The 18086-nt window shown below is 53.2% G+C and overlaps 1 protein-coding gene and 1 long non-coding RNA gene across 6 annotated transcripts in view; both read left to right on the top strand.

Moving 5' to 3' along the window:
- The window catches only part of RPS6KA2 (ribosomal protein S6 kinase A2), a 334483-nt gene that overhangs the window by 102534 nt on the left and 213863 nt on the right, over positions 1–18086 (top strand). Inside the window, exon 1 of one of the 5 annotated variants that reach the window (XM_069599352.1) lies at positions 9115–9270. The exons of 3 other annotated variants lie outside the window; for them this stretch is intronic. In XM_069599352.1, the coding sequence (XP_069455453.1) occupies positions 9247–9270 (24 nt within the window). In that variant the 5' untranslated portion in view covers positions 9115–9246. Of the gene's footprint in view, positions 1–9114; positions 9271–10872; positions 11129–18086 lie in introns of those variants that run through there. One more of the 5 variants, XM_069599351.1, reaches the window with a different exon arrangement.
- LOC138445407 (uncharacterized) lies at positions 15759–18084 on the top strand. The gene is made up of 3 exons (XR_011258857.1): positions 15759–16408; positions 16778–16844; positions 17404–18084. It is a non-coding gene; the product is annotated as an uncharacterized lncRNA (long non-coding RNA).

Here is an 18086-nt window from a genome sequence, read left to right as displayed (position 1 = left end):
AGCGGCGGGCCAGGCTTCGAGTCACCCTTTCCTCTCTTTTGTTCTTTGATGTTTACCGACCCTCTTAACCCACCTGCACATCAGGCTCTTAAGTTTCATTTGAGATTCTTACTTTCTTGAGAACAAGGTGATATAAAGAATAGCCATGGTTAGAAATGGAAACGTGATTGGAGATTAAGGTAAAATACAAAGCAGTCTTAAGCAGCTTCCCCTTCTCTGTCGCGTATTTATCCCCAAGTATGTGCCCGTCTTCATTTCCGGCCTCTAGGAGCATGGTTCTTACTCCTCCGTTTAATGGAAGTAGAGCTTTGTCACACTTGTACCCAGCTTGACAGGCACCCCACAGCTGTCATCCCATTGTGCCCTGATGATAACCAGGGAGGCCTGAGTCTGATTTGTGCCCAGGTTTAAGTAAGAGGTGACAGCCTTCATGCAGCTCGATGACGTCCATGTGGCAGGTTCAGGGGTGACCCCAGTCTAGACTGCCGGCTTCCACATGCGTAACCCCAGCCCCTCCTTTTCTCAATGAAGGCTGCAGACTGAGTGGCTCAGGACTGTCTCTCATTTCTCCAAGCTGCCCACATCATTAGCTTGGCTTAAGCTGCAGAACTCAGGACATTTTAATTTGGTGGTACCATTGATCCTGTCTTCATTACTTGCTTATGAACATCAGTGGTGGGGACTTCGGTTCAGAAGTCGCCTATTCCAATTTGTGGTGAAAGTTGAAAATGTAAAGATTTCCGTTGTTATGGAAAGGAAGCCCTTGTGGTGAAACCGTAGAGCAAATTAGCAACTGGTAATCACTGAAGCAGGGGCCTTCCTGGTGGCTCAAATGGCAAAGAATCTGCCTGCAACGCAGGACAGCCAGGTTCAATCCCCGGGTCAGGAAGATCCCCTGGAGAACGGAATGGCAGCCCACTCCAGTATTCTTGCCCGGTAGCAGCACAGGTCTGCCTGGGTTCCCAGAGCACACAGCTGATCAGTGGCACTTCTAGTGAGAATGTTACAATGTTCCATCTATAGGACGTCACCCGACATCTTCTGTATTCCCAGCTTTCTGCCAAAACAACAAGACGGGAAAATAGGAGCTGTGAGCGAGAGTCTTTGCTTACATGGAACCTATTTTTTTTTTTAGCATCAATGGGAACCCACTCCAGTACTCTTGCCTGGAAAATCACATGGGCGGAGGACCCTGGTAGGCTGCAGTCCATGGGGTCACTAAGAGTTGGACGCGACTGAGCGTCTTCACTTTCACTTTTCATTTTCATGCACTGGAGAAGGAAATGGCAACCCACTCCAGTGTTCTTGCCTGGAGAATCCCAGGGACGGGGGATCCTGGTGGGCTGCCATCTATGGGGTCACACAGAGTTGGACACAACTGAAGCGACTTAGCGGCAACATATTTTTAACCTCCTATTTACAACATCCTAATAAAGGAGATTACTAGGTACAGCTTAGCTTTTTGAGAGATGGAGATTTTCTGTGTAAAATCCAATTGAGTGAGTGAAGTCACTCAGTCGTGTCCGACTCTTTTGGAACCCATGGACTGTAACCTACCAGGCTCCTCCGTCCATGGGATTTTTCAGGCAAGAGTACTGGAGTGGGTAGCCATTTCCTTCTTGAGGGGATCTTCCCGACTCAGGGATTGAACCCAGGTCTCCCACATTGTAGGCAGACCCGTCTGAGCCACCAGAAAAGTCCAAAATCCAAGTAACTATTCTTAAAAGTAATTCCTCTCTGTTATTTGATATCACGTTTAATCCTATATGTTTCCAACAGAATTAGTCATGACAAAAAAAAAAAATACTGAGTTAAACTAGCTTTTCTCCAGATCCAATAAAGAACACAAACATTTTTACTGAACTAAATATGATTTAACTGTAAATACATAGATGCAATTACCCTAGGGAATATTGTCCTTTTTTTCCCTCTGTGGTTGTGCAAGGTTAGCAAGAAAAATTATCTTCTTTAAAGATGATGAGCAATAATAATAATTAGATAATTCTTTCGTCCACTTGATTCTTTTTTGTCCTTCTAGTTGCCTTGTTTCTGTTAACATATTTATTCTGTATGTTTCCATCACTTTAAATGTGCCCAGACATTCACTAACCTTTAATGTAAGTCAAGATGATTTGAATTCTCCTGTCATGTCTTCATCACAGTCTACCCATCACCCAGCTTTGTCCCTTACCACTCCACTGAAATGATTTCTAGAAGCTACTGTTTACCTTTTTTGCAGTAAATCATCAACATTTCCTGATCAAGAATAATGCTGCATTTTGGAAACTGCTTGCTCTCTTCTTCCTGAGCTGCAGCTCTCTGAGTGAGACAGAACTGGGTTCTAGTCCTGCCCTCTGGTTTCAGAGACGTCACCTCCCCATCTGTACAAAGAGATGACACAGCCTGCTTGTTGGAAACATTTTATAAGCTGATAGATGGCAAGACCGAGTGTCCTCACTCTCTTCCCACTAATTCGCTTTCCTGAGCATCCCTTATCCTCAGCTTTTCTGGAGCATCTCCTTATTCCTGGACGCTGGTTGCAGCTCCTTTATCCTCAGCTTTTCTGGAGCATCTCCTTATTCCTGAACGCTAGTTGCAGATATCTTAGACGTTGTTCCACTTAGAGCAACACTCAATCCCTAAATTAAATGTAGGCATTTGAATGGCTATCATCACCCCTTCAATAATTCTACAGATTGCCAGTTAATCTTTCAGCTATTTTGAAGCACTTCATACGCAGAGTTTCACTACTACAATCGAGGCTCTCTCCCATGATGGTCCAGACAAGCCCACTGTTGGGTTTGATGTGATTTTCCCAGTTTCCCCAGGACTTCCGTGGTGGCTCAGAATCTGCCTGCAATGCAGGAGACCCAGGTTCAATCCCTGAAGATCCCCTGGAGGAGGGAATGGCTGTCCACTCCAGTATTCTTGCCTGGAGAATCCCATGGATGGAGGAGTCTGGTGGGCTACAGTCCCTGGGGTTGCAAAGAATCAGACACGACTGAGCGCCTTTCACCGTTCCTCCCCCTGAGCTGACCCCCTGCTTACCGTGGGAACACACTCTTCTGCACCCTCTGTTCTTAGGTGTGTGTCCTGTTCGTTTCCGCCTGTAGGTATCACAGGGTTTTGCTTTTACTTCCGCCTACCTGAGCAGTTGACCCCTTGCCCCTGTATCCTATCCTTAGACATCCGGGGAGGGTCTCCAGGCAGCACAGCATGGGGTGGGTGGCCCATAGGTTGTACTAATGCTTAACTTTCTTTACTGCTAGGATGTTCTCCAGAGACGGTACAGCAGTATACCAGAAGAGCGGCATGAAGTTCTTTATTTATCCCCATATTCACAAACATTTGTTTTAAATTGGCTTAAAACAAAAGAAATTGATTGTCTCGAAGTTCTGGAGCTTAGGTCGAAAGTCAGAGTGTTGGTAGGTCCAAGCTTCCTGAGCCACCTGGAGGGGACCTTCCCGGCGCCCTCCAGCTTCTGTCCCCACGTTCCTCGGCCCCATGTTCCAGGCATCCCTGGGGTCTCTGCCCCTGTGGTCACACGGGCGTCCTCCTCCTGTGTCTCTCTGCTTGTAAGAAGGACTCCAGTCTAGGGATTCCCTCGTGGTCCAGTGGTTAAGAATTTGCCTTGCAATGCAGGGGACACGGGTTCCATTCCTGGTTGGGGAACTGAGATCCCACATGCCGGGGAGCAGCTAAGGCCAGGCGCTGTGGCCACTGAAACTGTGGGCCACAGTGAGAGCGCCCGTGAGCCACGGTGAAAGGTCCCACGTGACTCAGTGAGGGTCCCAGGTGCTGCAGCTCAGGCCCGACGGAGCCAAGTGAGGAAGAAAACGTTCAGAAAGAGGCTCCAGTCCTGTTGGATCAGGACCCACCCTGAAGACCTCACCCTTACTTGATAAGGTCCAGTTCACAGGCCCTGGCGACATGGGGACCTGTGCATGACCGTGACGAGTTGTGTGCTCACCAACTCCTGGTGCAGTTACACATTAAAATTTTATATGATGGTTGTAAAGTGACATCTCCTTATCTTATTTTTTTCCTGATTTTTTTCTCCTTTCCTTATTTTTTCTCATGACAAGAAATGTAAAACTCTCTGTATAGTGAGTTGAGTTCAGTTCAGTCGCTCAGTCGTGTCCGACTCTTTGCGACCCCGTGAATCGCAGCACGCCAGGCCTCCCTGTCCATCACCAACTCCCAGAGTTCACTCAAACTCATGTCCATCGAGTCAGTGATGCCATCCAGCCATTTCATCCTCTGTCTTCCCCTTCTCCTCCTGCCCCCAATCCCTCCCAGCATCAGAGTCTTTTCCAATGAGTCAACTCTTCGCAATGAGGTGGCCAAAGTACTGGAGTTTCAGCTTTAGCATCATTCCTTCCAAAGAAATCCCAGGACTGATCTCCTTTAGAATGGACTGGTTGGATCTCCTTGCAGTCCAGGGAACTCTCAAGAGTCTTCTCCAACACCACAATTCAAAAGCATCAATTCTTTGGCGCTCAGCCTTCTTCACAGTCCAACTCTCACATCCATACATGACTACTGGAAAAACTATAGCCTTGACTAGACAGACCTTTGTTGGCAAAGTAATGTCTCTGCTTTTTAATATGCTGTCTAGGTTGGTCATAACTTTCCTTCCAAGGAGTAAGCGTCTTTTAATTTCATGGCTGCAGTCACCATCTGCAGTGATTTTGGAGCCCCCCAAAATAAAGTCTGCCATTGTTTCCACTGTTTCCCATCTATTTGCCATGAAGTGATGGGATCGGATGCCATGATCTTAGTTTTCTGAATGTTGAACTTTAAGCCAACTTTTTCACTCTCCTCTTTCACTTTCATCAAGAGGCTTTTTAGTTCCTCTTCACTTTCTGCCATAAGGGTGGTGCATCTGCATATCTGAGGTTATTGATATTTCTCCCGGCAATCTTGATTCCAGCTTGTGCTTCTTCCAGCCCAGTGTTTCTCATGATGTACTCTGCATATAAGTCAAATAAGCAGGGTGACAATATACAGCCTTGACATACTCCTTTTCCTATTTGGAACCAGTCTGTTGGTCCATGTCCAGTTCGAACCATTGCCTCCTGACCTGCATATAGGTTTCTCAAGAGGCAGGTCAGGTGGTCTGGTATTCCCATCTCTTTCAGAATTTTCCACAGTTTATTGTGATCCACACGGTCAAAGGCTTTGGCATAGTCAATAAAGCAGAAATAGGTGTTTTTCTGGAACTCTCTTGCCTTTTCGATGATCCAGCAGATGTTGGCAATTTGATTTCTGGTTCCTCTGCCTTTTCTAAACCAGCTTGAACATCTAGTGAGTTGAGGATGTCTTCAGTTCATGAGAAGGTCATGCTTTCTAGTCATGTAGATTTCTCTTGCTCCAAACTGTTTTCATAATTTTTCTATTTCCTGATTGATTTCTGTCTTTTACATTAAGTAAAATAACATTAGGTAGGATAAGTACATCATCTGATTACTGACATGGAAAAAGTAACTGATAAAATTTTGACATATAAGTTTGGTAAAGACTTTGTTTATTGTAGGCCTAGAAAAATGCTATTGATTTTTAAGCAGATTTTATATCCCTCAATCTTTTTGGACTTTCATTAGTTTCAAGCCCTTCTGTTCTATTGGAATTTCTGTGGTTAGGATCGTGTCATCTGCCCATAAGAATCTGCGAATTCTTTCAACTCCCCCCTTCCAAACCGTCCGCCACTCCTGTCTTTTCTAACCCCCCTCCCCTCCAGCTCCTTCCCCCCACTCTCCCCCTAGCCTTTTGTCTCACTGTGTTGTAAGGACTTTTGTTAAACAGTTGTCATGTTAATGAGAATGCTTGATTCTGATTTTAAATTTTTCCACCAACTGTGAAATCTGCTCGATGTTTTGGGAACGTGGCCACATTGAAGATGTTTTCTTCCACTCCGAGTTTTCTGAAGGAGCTTAGGTGGAGGGTGGTGCAGGAAGGGGGACCCCTTCCAGGGCCTGAAACTGGGCTCTTGTCTAACACTCGGAAATGAATTGTCCAAGGAGACACATGTGCTTACAAAGCAAGAGATTTTATTGGGAAAGGGCACCTGGGCGCAGAGCAGGAGAGTGAGGGAACCCAGGAGGACTGCTCTGCCACGAGGCTCGCAGTCTCGGGTTTTATGGTGATGGGATTAGTTTAAGGGTTGTCTTCAGCCAATCATTCTGACTCAGAGTCCTTCCTGGTGGCACACGCCTTGTTCAGCCAAGATGGATGCCGGCGAGGAGGATTCTGGGAGGTGGTCGGACATGTGTTGTCTCCTTTTGACTTTTCGTGAACTCTCTTGGTTGGTGGGAGCTCATTAGTTCCATGTTCCTTTCCAGGACCTCCTGTCGTAAAACAGCTCATGCAGATGGTGACATGGTGCCTGACCAGGGGGCGGCTTCAGTCAGTGTGTGTCCCCTAACAGTGACATGCTCAGAGGGCCATTTCTTTGGGGTGGTTCTGGCCACTGCATCTGGAGGGTCCAGCGAGGGGTTTCTGCAGGGGCCCATGTCCTAGAGACAGCAGCCTGTGTCAGGAGGGTGGGTGGCGGTGGAGACAAAGGGCGGTGAGTCGTTGGAGAATGGCTTAGAGGGAGACTGGTGGGGGTTGGTGATAGACGGGGCGGGGGGTGGGAGGGATGGCCCGGAAGGTCAAGATGTCTGCTTGCTCTTGGCCTGCGCGGCTGGCTGGGCACCACTTTGGGGCAGGGGACACGGTAAGAGGTGCTGACTCTGCCCTAAGTCACACTGACGTGCTTCCCAGAGGCTCAGCATAGGAAGCTGCATAGATGCTGCACAGAGGAGGGTCTGGCTCAGCCTAGACTCGGGCTTCAGTGAAAGCGGGTGGGAGGGACCCCTGGGAAGCCAGTGTGAGCTTCAGGATTTTAGATGTTCTAGGGGGAATGGGATAGAACAGCAGAAACAGAAGCCGTGATCAGACACAGTGAGAAATGACCTGAAAAGATCAGAATACCCAGTTTTCAGAGGTGATGGTCTTGCAGGGGAAACTGAAGCGGCTCCCATTCAGGCAGAAAGGTTTGTTCCTAAGGGCTAAACAGTGCATCAGAAGTGTAGCAGTTGCACCTAAGGGTCTAGATAAGTGAATCGCTACAAACTCCTCAGAGTCTTAGTAACAAACATGAACTATTAAAAAGTGAATATATTTTAGGCGCTTGAATTGTAACTCCATACATCCACCAGCATAACTGGAGTCAGTGAGCCGCTGAATGCAATGGGCTATTTTGCCTTTGAAGTTTTCCAGAATGGATTATCTCTCTGTAAAGTTACACGTGTTCTTGAGAAACCTTGAATCGTGCAAAATCATCTGCTGAAAATAGCAAGGATTTGGGGAAATGCGGTGTTGGGATCGAATGCACAAAACCTTGCAATCTTTGTAACCAGAGCGCGAGGTGCTCAGTCACTCAGGCGTGTCCAACTCTCTGCGACCCCACGGACTGTAGCCCACCAGGCTCCTCTGTCCATGATTCTCCAGACAAGAATGCTGGAGTAGGCTGCCATGCCCTCCTCCAGGGGATCTTCCCGGCCCAGGGATCGAACCTGCATCTCTATGTCTCCTGCACTGGCAGGCGGGTTCTTTACCACTAGCGCCACCTGGGAAGCCCAGAGCACTAACCCCTCACCACCCCTCCGCCCAAAGGCAATCCTAGTAAAGATACCCTTGTGTGGAGAAACACGCGTTAAATTCCTAAAACATGAAATACGCTGCGGTGTGCACGAACTTCACTGTAGTGAAGAGAAAGGCGCCGGCAGCCTGGTGGACGAGCAGGGGGTGGAGTGGGGAGGCTGGCCCTGCAGGCGGGGACAGAGGTGGGCGGCCTCAGGGCGGGCGTGCCGGACCGTCTCTGCTTGTTTCCTCTGACAAAGATCCAGGAGGCCCCTGTGACATAGACGCTTTCACGACTGAACACGTGACCGAATAGGACCAAGGGGGACCGCGTGGGGCCGGAAGAGCACGCCTCTGCATCCTGCCCTGCCCTCCCGTGTCGGTGTCCAGTGCGGGGACTTGGAACCGCCATGTGCTGGCGACGTTTGCCTGGGTCCACTGCAGCTTTTATGCTATGTTCCCGCGTCGTCAGTCCCAGCTCCAGCGGAGAACCTGCATTTTATAAAACATGTGCCCCCAGCACAGCCGCTGTGTTCCACAGGCAGCTTGCAAGTGTCTAGACGCCGTTTGCTTGTCTAGAGGCCAGGTGGTGGGGGATGCTGACCACGGGTCTTCTGGAAAGAGAAACTGACCTTGACCCACCCTGCCTGCAGACTATGCGTGAGCAACACCTGCTCTGGCTCCTCTAGCTAAAGATCTTGTAAGTGTGAGGGGTGTTTGTGTCTGTTATTTAGGTTGAGTTTACCCTAATTATTTGAGAGATGCGTGTGGTTCTTTCCAGACGCAGCGCTCATCTCTTATGTAAAATTAACTTCCGATTCCTCAATCGTGACAAACACGAGCCAAAATTCTTCCAAAAGCTGAAAATTATATCCAAAATTAAAGTTCTTCTGAAGACAGCAGTTAGAAGAATGGAAAGTAGATCCCTAAAACAAATGTTCCCTGAGGAAGAGATGCCAAGCTCTTCCATTTTTTAATCAGTTGCATTTCCTAGTCTCATAATTTATTCCATCCTCCTCTTGTTTTTCCTTGAGTGGAGAAAATTCACACCTTAAAGCAGAAAGGCATGCTGTAGGTTAATCGGATTATAGAAAAGAGGTCAGAAGCTGCCAGCTTTTCTGAATTGTAATCACAGGAAAAGAGCTTTGTATCCTTCTACGCAAAACCCGGGTTCTTTGATTTCCCCTGCCGCGTGTCACTTTTTCTTCTTCTTCTTTCGTGAAGAAATCTTGAGCAACTAAGGGGGATAGTTGAGAAGAAAAGCTGTGTCGTGCATGACGCGGAGTCTGCGACTGATGGCCCCTCCGGAGGACAGCCTTTCTCCTGTGACACGGAGTTGACCTGTCTTAGCTCTGATGGTAGACTCACTCCCCTCCGAGGCTGCGCCTCTGATGAGCGTGCTGTCTGCGGTCTAGCCGCTGAGTTCCGTCAGCAACTCGGTAAAATCATGTTCTTTACTTCCTCAGGAAGTTAATATTTACAGTCTTTGAATTTATAAATATTGGTCTCAGTTCACGTGAATTGAAGCCTGCGTGCAAGATCAGGGTGTCAGTCCAGACAAAGCTGTGGCCCCGACCTCGTGGCCCACAGCGTAACGCGGGAAGATGAGCAACCTTCAGAATGTCCGGCTGTTCCTGCCGTGACGTAAGTGGGAAAGCGGGTTTTAACCAACATGCAGAGCCGTGACGTCGGCCTGTGGATAGGTGCTCCCAGGGCTGTAAACCGAGGCTGATAACATGGGTGATGACAGGGCTTTGACCATTTTGCTTGGTGAGGTAAGCTGCGGTTAGAAAGTGACTGGACGTTTAGCAGATTCAGAGAGACGTGCCCGTCGGGGAGACAGAGCCAAGGGCCTGTGGCCACACGAGACTCCGTGAGTCGCCGAGGGGAAGCCGATGAGGGAGGGGGCGGGAGAGGTCCCTCCGAGCAGAGGCTGGGGGAGACGGTGTGTCGAGGAGGACGAGCCTTGAGGTCAGACGCGTCCAGGGCGTATGAAGTGGGAAGGGTGACGGAGTGCAAGGGAGGTAGCTCCCAGGAGGCATTCTCAGTGCACAGCTTAGGCGCTGCAGCTTCCTGTGGTCCTAATGAGAAGGAAAAGAGAATTGTTTCTGAAACTCCCATCTGGGGACTTCCCCGATGATCCAGTGGTCAAGGTTTGACCCTTGCTGGGGGAGCGAGATCCAACACGGCACACAGCTTGACCTGAAAAAAGAGACCCAGTCTGCTCCCACCAGGAGCCTTCCCAGGGAAGTTTGGGGAAGAGCAGGTGGGGAAGGCTGGAAGCAGACGCCCAGGGGAGTGACGCAGATCCCTTATCCCGGCGTCAGGAGGAGCTGTTGTGTGAGTTCCTTTATTGTCTCTCTTAAATTTCTGTATTTTTTTGACTGAAGGATAATTGCTGTACAGAATTGTGTTGGTTTCTGCCAAACATCAACAGGAATCAGCCATAGGAATACATATGTCCCCTCCCTTTTGAATTGCTTTTATTTTGCCGCTTTCTCCTGAAATTGCTAGCACCGATTAAGCTGTTCTTGGCAAAGCACCGCGGCTGTGGCTGAGATTTCAAATTGGTGGACCTGCTGTGCTAACCAGGAAACAGAACACCGTGAGGTTGAATTAGCCCACCGTGTCCCGTCCAAGGGCGGTGAGTGCAATGCTAATGGTGTAGGTTTGGGCTTTTTAAAACCCATATCGTTACAAAACTGCTGGGGACATTTTGTGAACAATTAGATGCTTGTAGCCACAGGTCTGGAGAGAGGCTCTGCTCTCGGAGACTCAGGAGGGCAGCCTGGACACAAGGAACAGGGAATCCTCCGTGGCTTCGTGGTTGAGCTGTGTGGCCTCTTGGCTAAGTCCTTGCTGTGTTACATTTCTTCGGAGGAGGCGCTCCCCAGGGTGCAAGGAGGTCGGTTTCAAAATGACAAGATTAGTGTCTCAGAGAAAAAGATGCCTAGAAACAGTATCTACAGCGACGTTGAGAATCCCTTCCTTAGTGGCCGCTTTGCAGCCTCCTGGGTGAGAGGAGGGACCTGGACACTGGACGCGGTGGTGGGACCAGTGCCCCCCGCCCCGAGCTGCCCGCCCCCTTGGCTGCACGCCAGTGGCTCGCTCAGGACGGACAGGCTGGCAGCAGAGCAGGTGGCCAGCCTTGGCGAGCTGGCCACCCCGTGGAAAGAGCAGGCCCTATATTAAGCAGATGACCCCGGGCCGCTCGATTAAGTCAGTTACTAAACGCGGTTCTGACTTACCCTTGCCCTGAGGAAGCAGGGCCGTGCCATCGCTACCCCGCCCCCCCATCTCTGGGGTGATGCCCGCCGAGAACTGGCCTGAATGTTTACAAACGTCTCTTGGAGGTTCATTCTGTGCCACGTGGAGGAGTCAGAGCCTACATGCCTGAGGGGGAGGCTGTGTGGCTCCCCAGCACAGCTGACCTCCCTTCCCAAGAGGGGACATGCTCTCCCGCCTGCGACAAGCCTTCTCCAGAGTCTACGGGGCATTGCTAGTAAGTACCCCGGCTTGCGTCATGAAGGAGCCCTCGGGAGGGGCCACGGCTCTCTTTTCAAAATGATGCCCGGTCCTATTTGGGAGCCAAACTGGCTGGTCACTTTGGGTGATGGATTTTCAAAGGCGTGCATGACGTTTATAAGCCTTTTTGCCACCTCTTCTTATTTTATCTGATGTGAAACTGTGAGGCTGATTTCTAGAACAGTCAGTTTTCTCATTTTATCTCCGTTTGGGCCCAGTCTCGTTCCCCTTTATTTCTGCTCGGCTTTCCACCTTCCCTCGCCGGAGCGTCCCGTCCTGCGGAGCGGACGCCCTCTGTCCCATTACTTGATCTTGCTCGTGACCTCGCTCATGCCCGGGTGCTCCAGTGTGCCTGCTCCCTCGCTGTGTGCTTGCAGGGGGCGGCCCGTGGTGCCACTCCAGTGAGGGGAGACCTCAGTCTGTCTGGAGCTTGAGCATCCGGTCAGGGGAAGCTGTGTTCACTTCTTCTCTGTTTTTCCTGTCGTTCTCTCCACTTTCCTGTTTTATCCTGCTTTTCTCCTCTCCTCCCTGCGCTCCCTTCCCTAAGACGGCAGGTCCTGGGGGTTGACGGTCGGCTGGTCTGGGCCTGGTCTGGGGGCTTGGTCTCCGGGACCCTCACACCTGCCTCTCCAGCTCCTCCTCTCACATGCCGTTTGCTTTAAGCGCATCCTGGCTCATTTGTGGTTCTCTGTCCCGTTACTGGTCCCAGATCAAGGGGATGGTTTCACTGGTCAGCACAGCTTCCTGGAGCATCTTGAATGGTGCAGGGTCCTGTGGCCTGGGCAGCTTCCTCCCCTCTCCCCATGGTTCTCGCTCTTCTAGTCTGTGGATAAGGGGACTTCCCTGGTGGCTCAGCAGTGATGAATCCACCTCCAGTGCAGGAGATGCAGGTTCCGTCCCTGGGTCAGAGAGATCCCGTGGAGAAGGAAAGTGGGTCCCCTGGAGAAGGAAAGTGGGCCCCCGGAGAAGGAAAGTGGGTCCCGCGGAGAAGGAAAGTGGGCCCCCGGAGAAGGAAAGTGGGCCCCCGGAGAAGGAAAATGGGTCCCCCGGAGAAGGAAGTACACCCACTCCAGCACTCTTGCCTGGGAAATCTCATGGACAGAGGAGCCTGGTGGGCGACCGTCCGTGGGGTCACAAAGAGTCGGACACGGCTGAGCATGGAAAGCACGAAACACGCACGACTCACATGTCAGAGCTGCACACACGCTGATCACGACAGACTACGGGCTTCCCACTGGCATCGCCTGGGTCGTCTTATGTGTAAAGCCCCCAGGAAAACACATAAACCCTGCTGTTGATAGTCGTCGATGCTGTACACTGTTTACGACCAAGTGAACCCCTGTTTATTTCATGTTTTCAACCAATGTTCTTTATAAAACACAGCCATGGAGATGGGCAAGTCAGGTGGGAAGGCCTGTGAGCATCCGTCCTCAGCAGGAATGTTCAGAGAGCACGGAAAGGGCCGCTCCTGTCTCCCCACACCACGTGTGTCTTCACACGTCCGAGATGAGGACTGGCCGTGGAGAGGAGCAGTGTCTGCTCTGTAGGGCCTGTGCTCCCATTTTACAGATGAAAAGGTGGAGGTTTCTCCAGAGGAGGCGAGTCACTCAGTTACCCAGATGCTGGTGAAACCGGAGTGCAGCCCACGCAGGGCAACTGCAGGGCAGAGACCCCCGCCCCCGGCAGCCCAGCCCCCGTGACAAGCCCCCACCTCCCACAGAGAGGGAAGCCACGCCCAGAGACACTGCCTCCAGGGGCGGGGCGCCGGGGTGCCTGTGCCTCTGACGCTGGGCAGGTGGCCGTCTTTAGAGGGTCTGAGGCCGTCAGAGCCGTCCACGGCCATCACCACATAATACGGTGTCTGGGCTCGTCAGCGTCTGCTTCCGCCACACACCGGGGTCCGGTGGCCTTCTGTGCCGGCGGGCCTGTCGCATGTCAGCCCTGCGGCTGGGGTGGGCCGGGTCCCAGAGCAGACCCCGTGCAAGAGCAAGGCTCTGCTCGGGTGCTTCCTGTATGTGTGAGAGCCTCCGAGCAGGGCTGCCAGCAGTGGAGCTGATGACGGGCCCAGGCTGTGAGGGGATCACGGGTGAGAGGGGTCCCTGACCCGGGCCGTTGCGTCCGTGGGGCAGGGCTGTCCGGTATCTCGCCTTTATCCTCCCCCTCCACTCCCGCTGTGGGCCTTCCCTGGCCTGGGCACCTCCCAGGACCCAGAGAGGGACGTGCTCAGGACTCCAGGCTCTGCCAGCGGGACCAGGGCTGCAGAGGTGCTGGTAGTCCTGCCCCAACTGCCCGTCAGTCAGCCTGGAGGCTCAGGACCAACTTGGCGGGTGGCTTCCCCGGTGACCACCTCTCTCTGCAGCAGGGGGCGCCCTCCAGGGCAGATGGACACCCACCATCCCAGCACCCCGCCCGGGGTCTGGGCTCAGCCCCTGGCAGTGAGGGCCTGGAAGGTCCTCCCTGAGCTATGAGTGGATGGTTCCTTTAGAGGTACCAAATATTTGTTTAGGAATTATGCAGGGAGCTTATTTAAATGAACTTATTTGTAAAACAGACCTACAGACATGGAAAACAAGTTTACAGTTACCAAAGTGGAAAGGAGCAGAGGGGGATAGATTAGGAGGTTGGGGTTAATATTGGTGCTGTGCCCAGTCGCTTAGTCGTGTCCGACTCTGTGTGACCCCACGGACTGCAGCCCGCCAGGCTCCTCTGTCCATGGGATTTCCCGGGCAAGAATACTGCAGTGGGTTGCCATTCCCTTCTCCAGGGGATCTTCCCAACCCAGGGATTGAACCGGCATCTCTTGTGTCTCCTGCGTGGGCAGGCGGGTGGTTCACCACTGAGCCACCTGGGAAGCCGGTAACGTGTACGCACTCCTCACTATATATAAGATGGGGTCTCCTGGCGGCTCAGCTGGTGAAGGACCCGCCTGCCGTGAGGGAGGCCTGGGTTCCATCCCTGGGTCTTATATAGGCACTCAGTCGTTCAGTCGTTTCTAACTCTTTGTGACCCCCTGGACTGCAGCCCGCCAGGCTCCTCTGCCCATGGGATTCTCAGGCAAGAACACTGGAGTGGGCTGCTGTGCCCTCCTCCAGGGCTCTTCCTGAGCTGGGGGTCCAACCCGAATCTACCTGCATTATCGGCAGGCAGGGTCTTTACCACTAACGCCTCCTGGGCCGCCTCCCCCCCAGGCCTCTCCCCAGCTCGCTGACTCCGTGATGTTAGCAGAGCCAGTTGGTCTCTTTGGGCCTTAGATCTTGTGTCTGGAAAGTGAAATTGAGGTAAAATCCAAGGTTCTTTTTTTTGAACTGATGGATAGTTGATTTAGAATATTGTGTTAGTTCCAGGGGTGTATACGAGCAAATTGGGGTTTTTGCAGATTATATTCCATTTTAGGTTACTACAACATATCAGGCATAAATCCCTGTGTTGTGCAGTAAATCCTTGTTGCTCAGATTCCTCGCTTGAGAGACAGGTGTTAGCCACGCACCAGGCACGGTCCTGACTGCATTCCGCATGACGACTCGTTTATTCCTCCTGACTCTCAGGAGTGCCAGTTACTCTCCCATTTCACAGATGAGGAAACCGAGGCGAGTATGTCGGTGGGTGTAAGCTCATTCCCAAGCTCACCTCGAGTATGGGATCGTGTTGGGCAGCTGACCTGGGCATTTCCTCTGCCACCCCAGCTGCACTCTGCCAGCCTCTCCTGCACCACCCACCCCTGCCCAGGTATCACGTCACCACCTTCCCCTCGATCAGCCGTCTTTCTTCCCTCAAACCCCGGTGGTGAATAATCACTTCTGCCCGTTGCTGAGCGGCCAAGAGTGGGCGTGGTGGGGATCCCCGAGAACTCACTTGGGACCAGGGGTCACCGCCGGCCTCTCCAGGAGGCCCTGCCCTCCGCAGGGGCGAGGCTCACCAGTGGGAACGCAGTGTCCTGGGGGGGACTGTGGGGGCAGGGTGCAGCCTGCCCTAGGCTGGCCCCGGTCCCCCCGGTGCAGCGGCTCCAGCAGACTCAGGGTCCTTCCCACCCCCAGATGCCCTGGCGCACAGCCCTGGGGAGCAGGGAGACACCGCAGCTCTGAAGGGCAGGCAGAGGAGGAGGAGGATCGCCCCTCCACCCAGCGCACTGCTCCCTCCTCAGCCCGGGCCGACCTCTCCTGCGTTCAGTCCCCCCCCCCACCTCCTTCCATCCCCCGCACCCATCACCCCCGCCGGCTTGTCCCAAGCTGGGAGGTCTGGACCAGGGATGAACCCCTCCCACTGAAGGGACCCTCGCGTGCAGGCTGGCATCCTTGGTGGTGAGCGCACGTGCGGTCCACACTACAAGATGATGCTGGCAAACACGGTTATGGGGCTGCGCTCACACAGAGCGCTGCGTGCTCAGAGACGTGCTTGCCCTCTTCCAACAGTCCCAGATTTAGTTTCTGTGAGCGTGCTGTGTTCGCTTCTTAGCACAGAAAATCAAAGTCTGAGAAGCCATATCTGAGCAAATAAAAGTGATTGGGCTTCATGCAAATCAAACAATCCAGCAAACTAGCTCCACAGGAAAACAAACAGGCTGACGTCAGCCGGACGTCAGCAGTTTTATCAAAGTTTTTGGGAAACTCCCTCTAAACCACCTCCATCTTTTCAGTTTAGAGGCAGGAAATCCCACGGCCTCTGAGAGTCTGGCCCTAACTCCCACAGCTGCAGGGGGCATGCCCAGGTCAGGACAGGGTTACGGGCTTTCAGGAATGGTCTGCAAAGAACCCCGAGTTATCCTCCATAAGAGTGGCTTATACTGGGTAAACTGCTGAGCGTGTGGCTGTGCAGTGGGGTCCACAGCGTCACGGCCCTTATCTGAGAGTCGGGTGTGAAGAGGGCGCCCGCCTCTCGGCCTGAGGTCAGGCTCCGCTGAGATAAGCCAGGGGCCCTGGCCACCCTGCTCCAGCCGCAGCAGATGCCAGCGGGCAGGGCTGCCATGACGGAGGCCTTTACAGTGTCAGAGCCGGCAGCAGGGTCGGGGAGGGGAGGGGCGGGTGGCTGCACTGCCGTTTCTCTGGCCTCGAGCAGCGGTGCGCAGGCGGGCCGGTGGTGCAGAGACGTGGCCAGCTGTCTCTCTTCTACGTGGGTTGTTCCAGCAGCGCAGGGAAGGGCTGCCCTGAGAGGTGACCTGCAGTGGCCTCTCGGTCCTTCCCCGCTCGACGCAGACGTGGTGGAAACACAGATAAGAAACGCATAGTCTTCGGCAGTCCAGGCAGACTTCCTGGAAGAAGTGGTGTGTCTCGAGAAACGGGATGGGCTGGGGGGCGGGGGGCAGGCAGGAGCACAGGAGGAGGCAGGCTGGGGCGCCAGGGGCCGTGGGTGTGCCTGGGTCTGTGCAGGAGGCCAGGCTGCGTGCTGCGGGTGGCGGTGCTCTGGCGTGACCCGAGGGCAGGGAGGAGCCGGGGCTGGGGTCTAGCAGGGAGGGAGGCAGGACAGGAGCATATGGTGGCGGTGACCAGGGCACCATCACCTCCGCGGCCCTCCGGGTCCCCTGCCTTCCTGCCCGCGCGTTAGAGCCTCCGTGGGCATCTTCCCAGGGGCTGAGCAGCAGGCCCTGCAGGACACAGGCTGCCGCCCCACGCCGACGTCTCTTCTCCCCCAGGACCCCTCTGGGAAAACCGATGGAGTTGTTTGAAGAGAACGTGTTGGATAAATGTTCGCAATGGGAGGTGAAGCTGAGGAGGGCTGGAGGTGCAGCTTCCTGGGGGATGGGGGTGCCCGTTGGGGTCCCTGGGCCCTTTGGGGCAGGGAGCAATGGGACCCCAGCTCTGCCTGGGTGGTTCCCTGGCCTCTGGTCCCACACAGTGGGCTCACCCATCCCGTGAGGCCCTTGCAGGATGTTTGGGGGCTGCTCATGCAAAACCCAGGCTCCGGCAGCCTTGGCTGGGAACCCTGCCCAGTGGGCTCTGGGCCACAGTGCAGGGGGAGCTTGTGGGAAAGAGGGGGCCCTTCTGTGTCTGGACCCTGAGGTCAGTCTGAGGGCAGACCCTCAGAGGCCTGGTCACGGCCGGGGCTCCCCAGACAGCTCCCGGTTCATCCCGCGCCAGCTTGCTGCCCCATAGCCTGGCAGCTGGTGGCTGGTGGGGGCTGGGGGCCTGCTCCCCCATCTGAGCTCTGGGTCTCTCTATCCCTGAAGGTTCGAGGTTCCGGGATGCATTCTGCTTCTGTGGTTCTTAGTCGCAGGCCCTCTGGGGCATTTCTGCTTAGAGATAGTGATTTTCCTGACAGGGACCCACTGCCTGGAAAAGGACCTTTACTGATGGATGGAGGGAAGTGTGTTAGTCCTGGATCGTCCTTTGATGAATCACCGATTTATCACAAATGACACATCATGTGGCCCCATGGGATTCTTCAGCCAAGAGTACTGGAGTGGGTTGCCGCGCCTTTGTCCCAGGGATCTTCCCGACCCAGGGATCAAACCCACGTTTCTTGCGTCCCCTGCATTAGCAGATGGGTTCTTTACCACTAGCGCCACCTTGGACGCCCCATAAGTCATTGTGAAAGTGTTAGCTGCCCAGTCGTGTCTGACTCTTTGTGACCCCATGGACTGTAGCCCATCGGGCTCCTCTTTCCATGGGACTCTCCAGGCAAGAATACTGGAGTGGGTTGCCATGCCCTCCTCCAGGGGATCTTCCCGACCCAGGGATTGAACTGGGCTCTCCTGCGTTGCAGACAGATTCTGTACTGTCCAAGCTACCATGGTGAATTCAAAACTAACCATTCACACTCAGACAGTGTGAAGCGCTTCCCGTCTCTGGAGCGCAGGGAGCCAGGACTGCAGATGGTGACGGACTCTGTGAGCGGACGTCTGTTCCCTGTTCACTCCTTGCTGGATCTGGAGCGTGGTGCTGCCTTTCCTGCCTTGTCAATGCTTTCTCCTAATTAAAAGGATTTATACGTGGAAACCTCCT

Source organism: Ovis canadensis, chromosome 8 (assembly GCF_042477335.2).
Source record: "Ovis canadensis isolate MfBH-ARS-UI-01 breed Bighorn chromosome 8, ARS-UI_OviCan_v2, whole genome shotgun sequence".
In the NCBI taxonomy this organism is placed as follows: Eukaryota; Metazoa; Chordata; class Mammalia; order Artiodactyla; family Bovidae; genus Ovis; species Ovis canadensis.
This window is presented reverse-complemented; position numbering and strand designations above follow the sequence as displayed.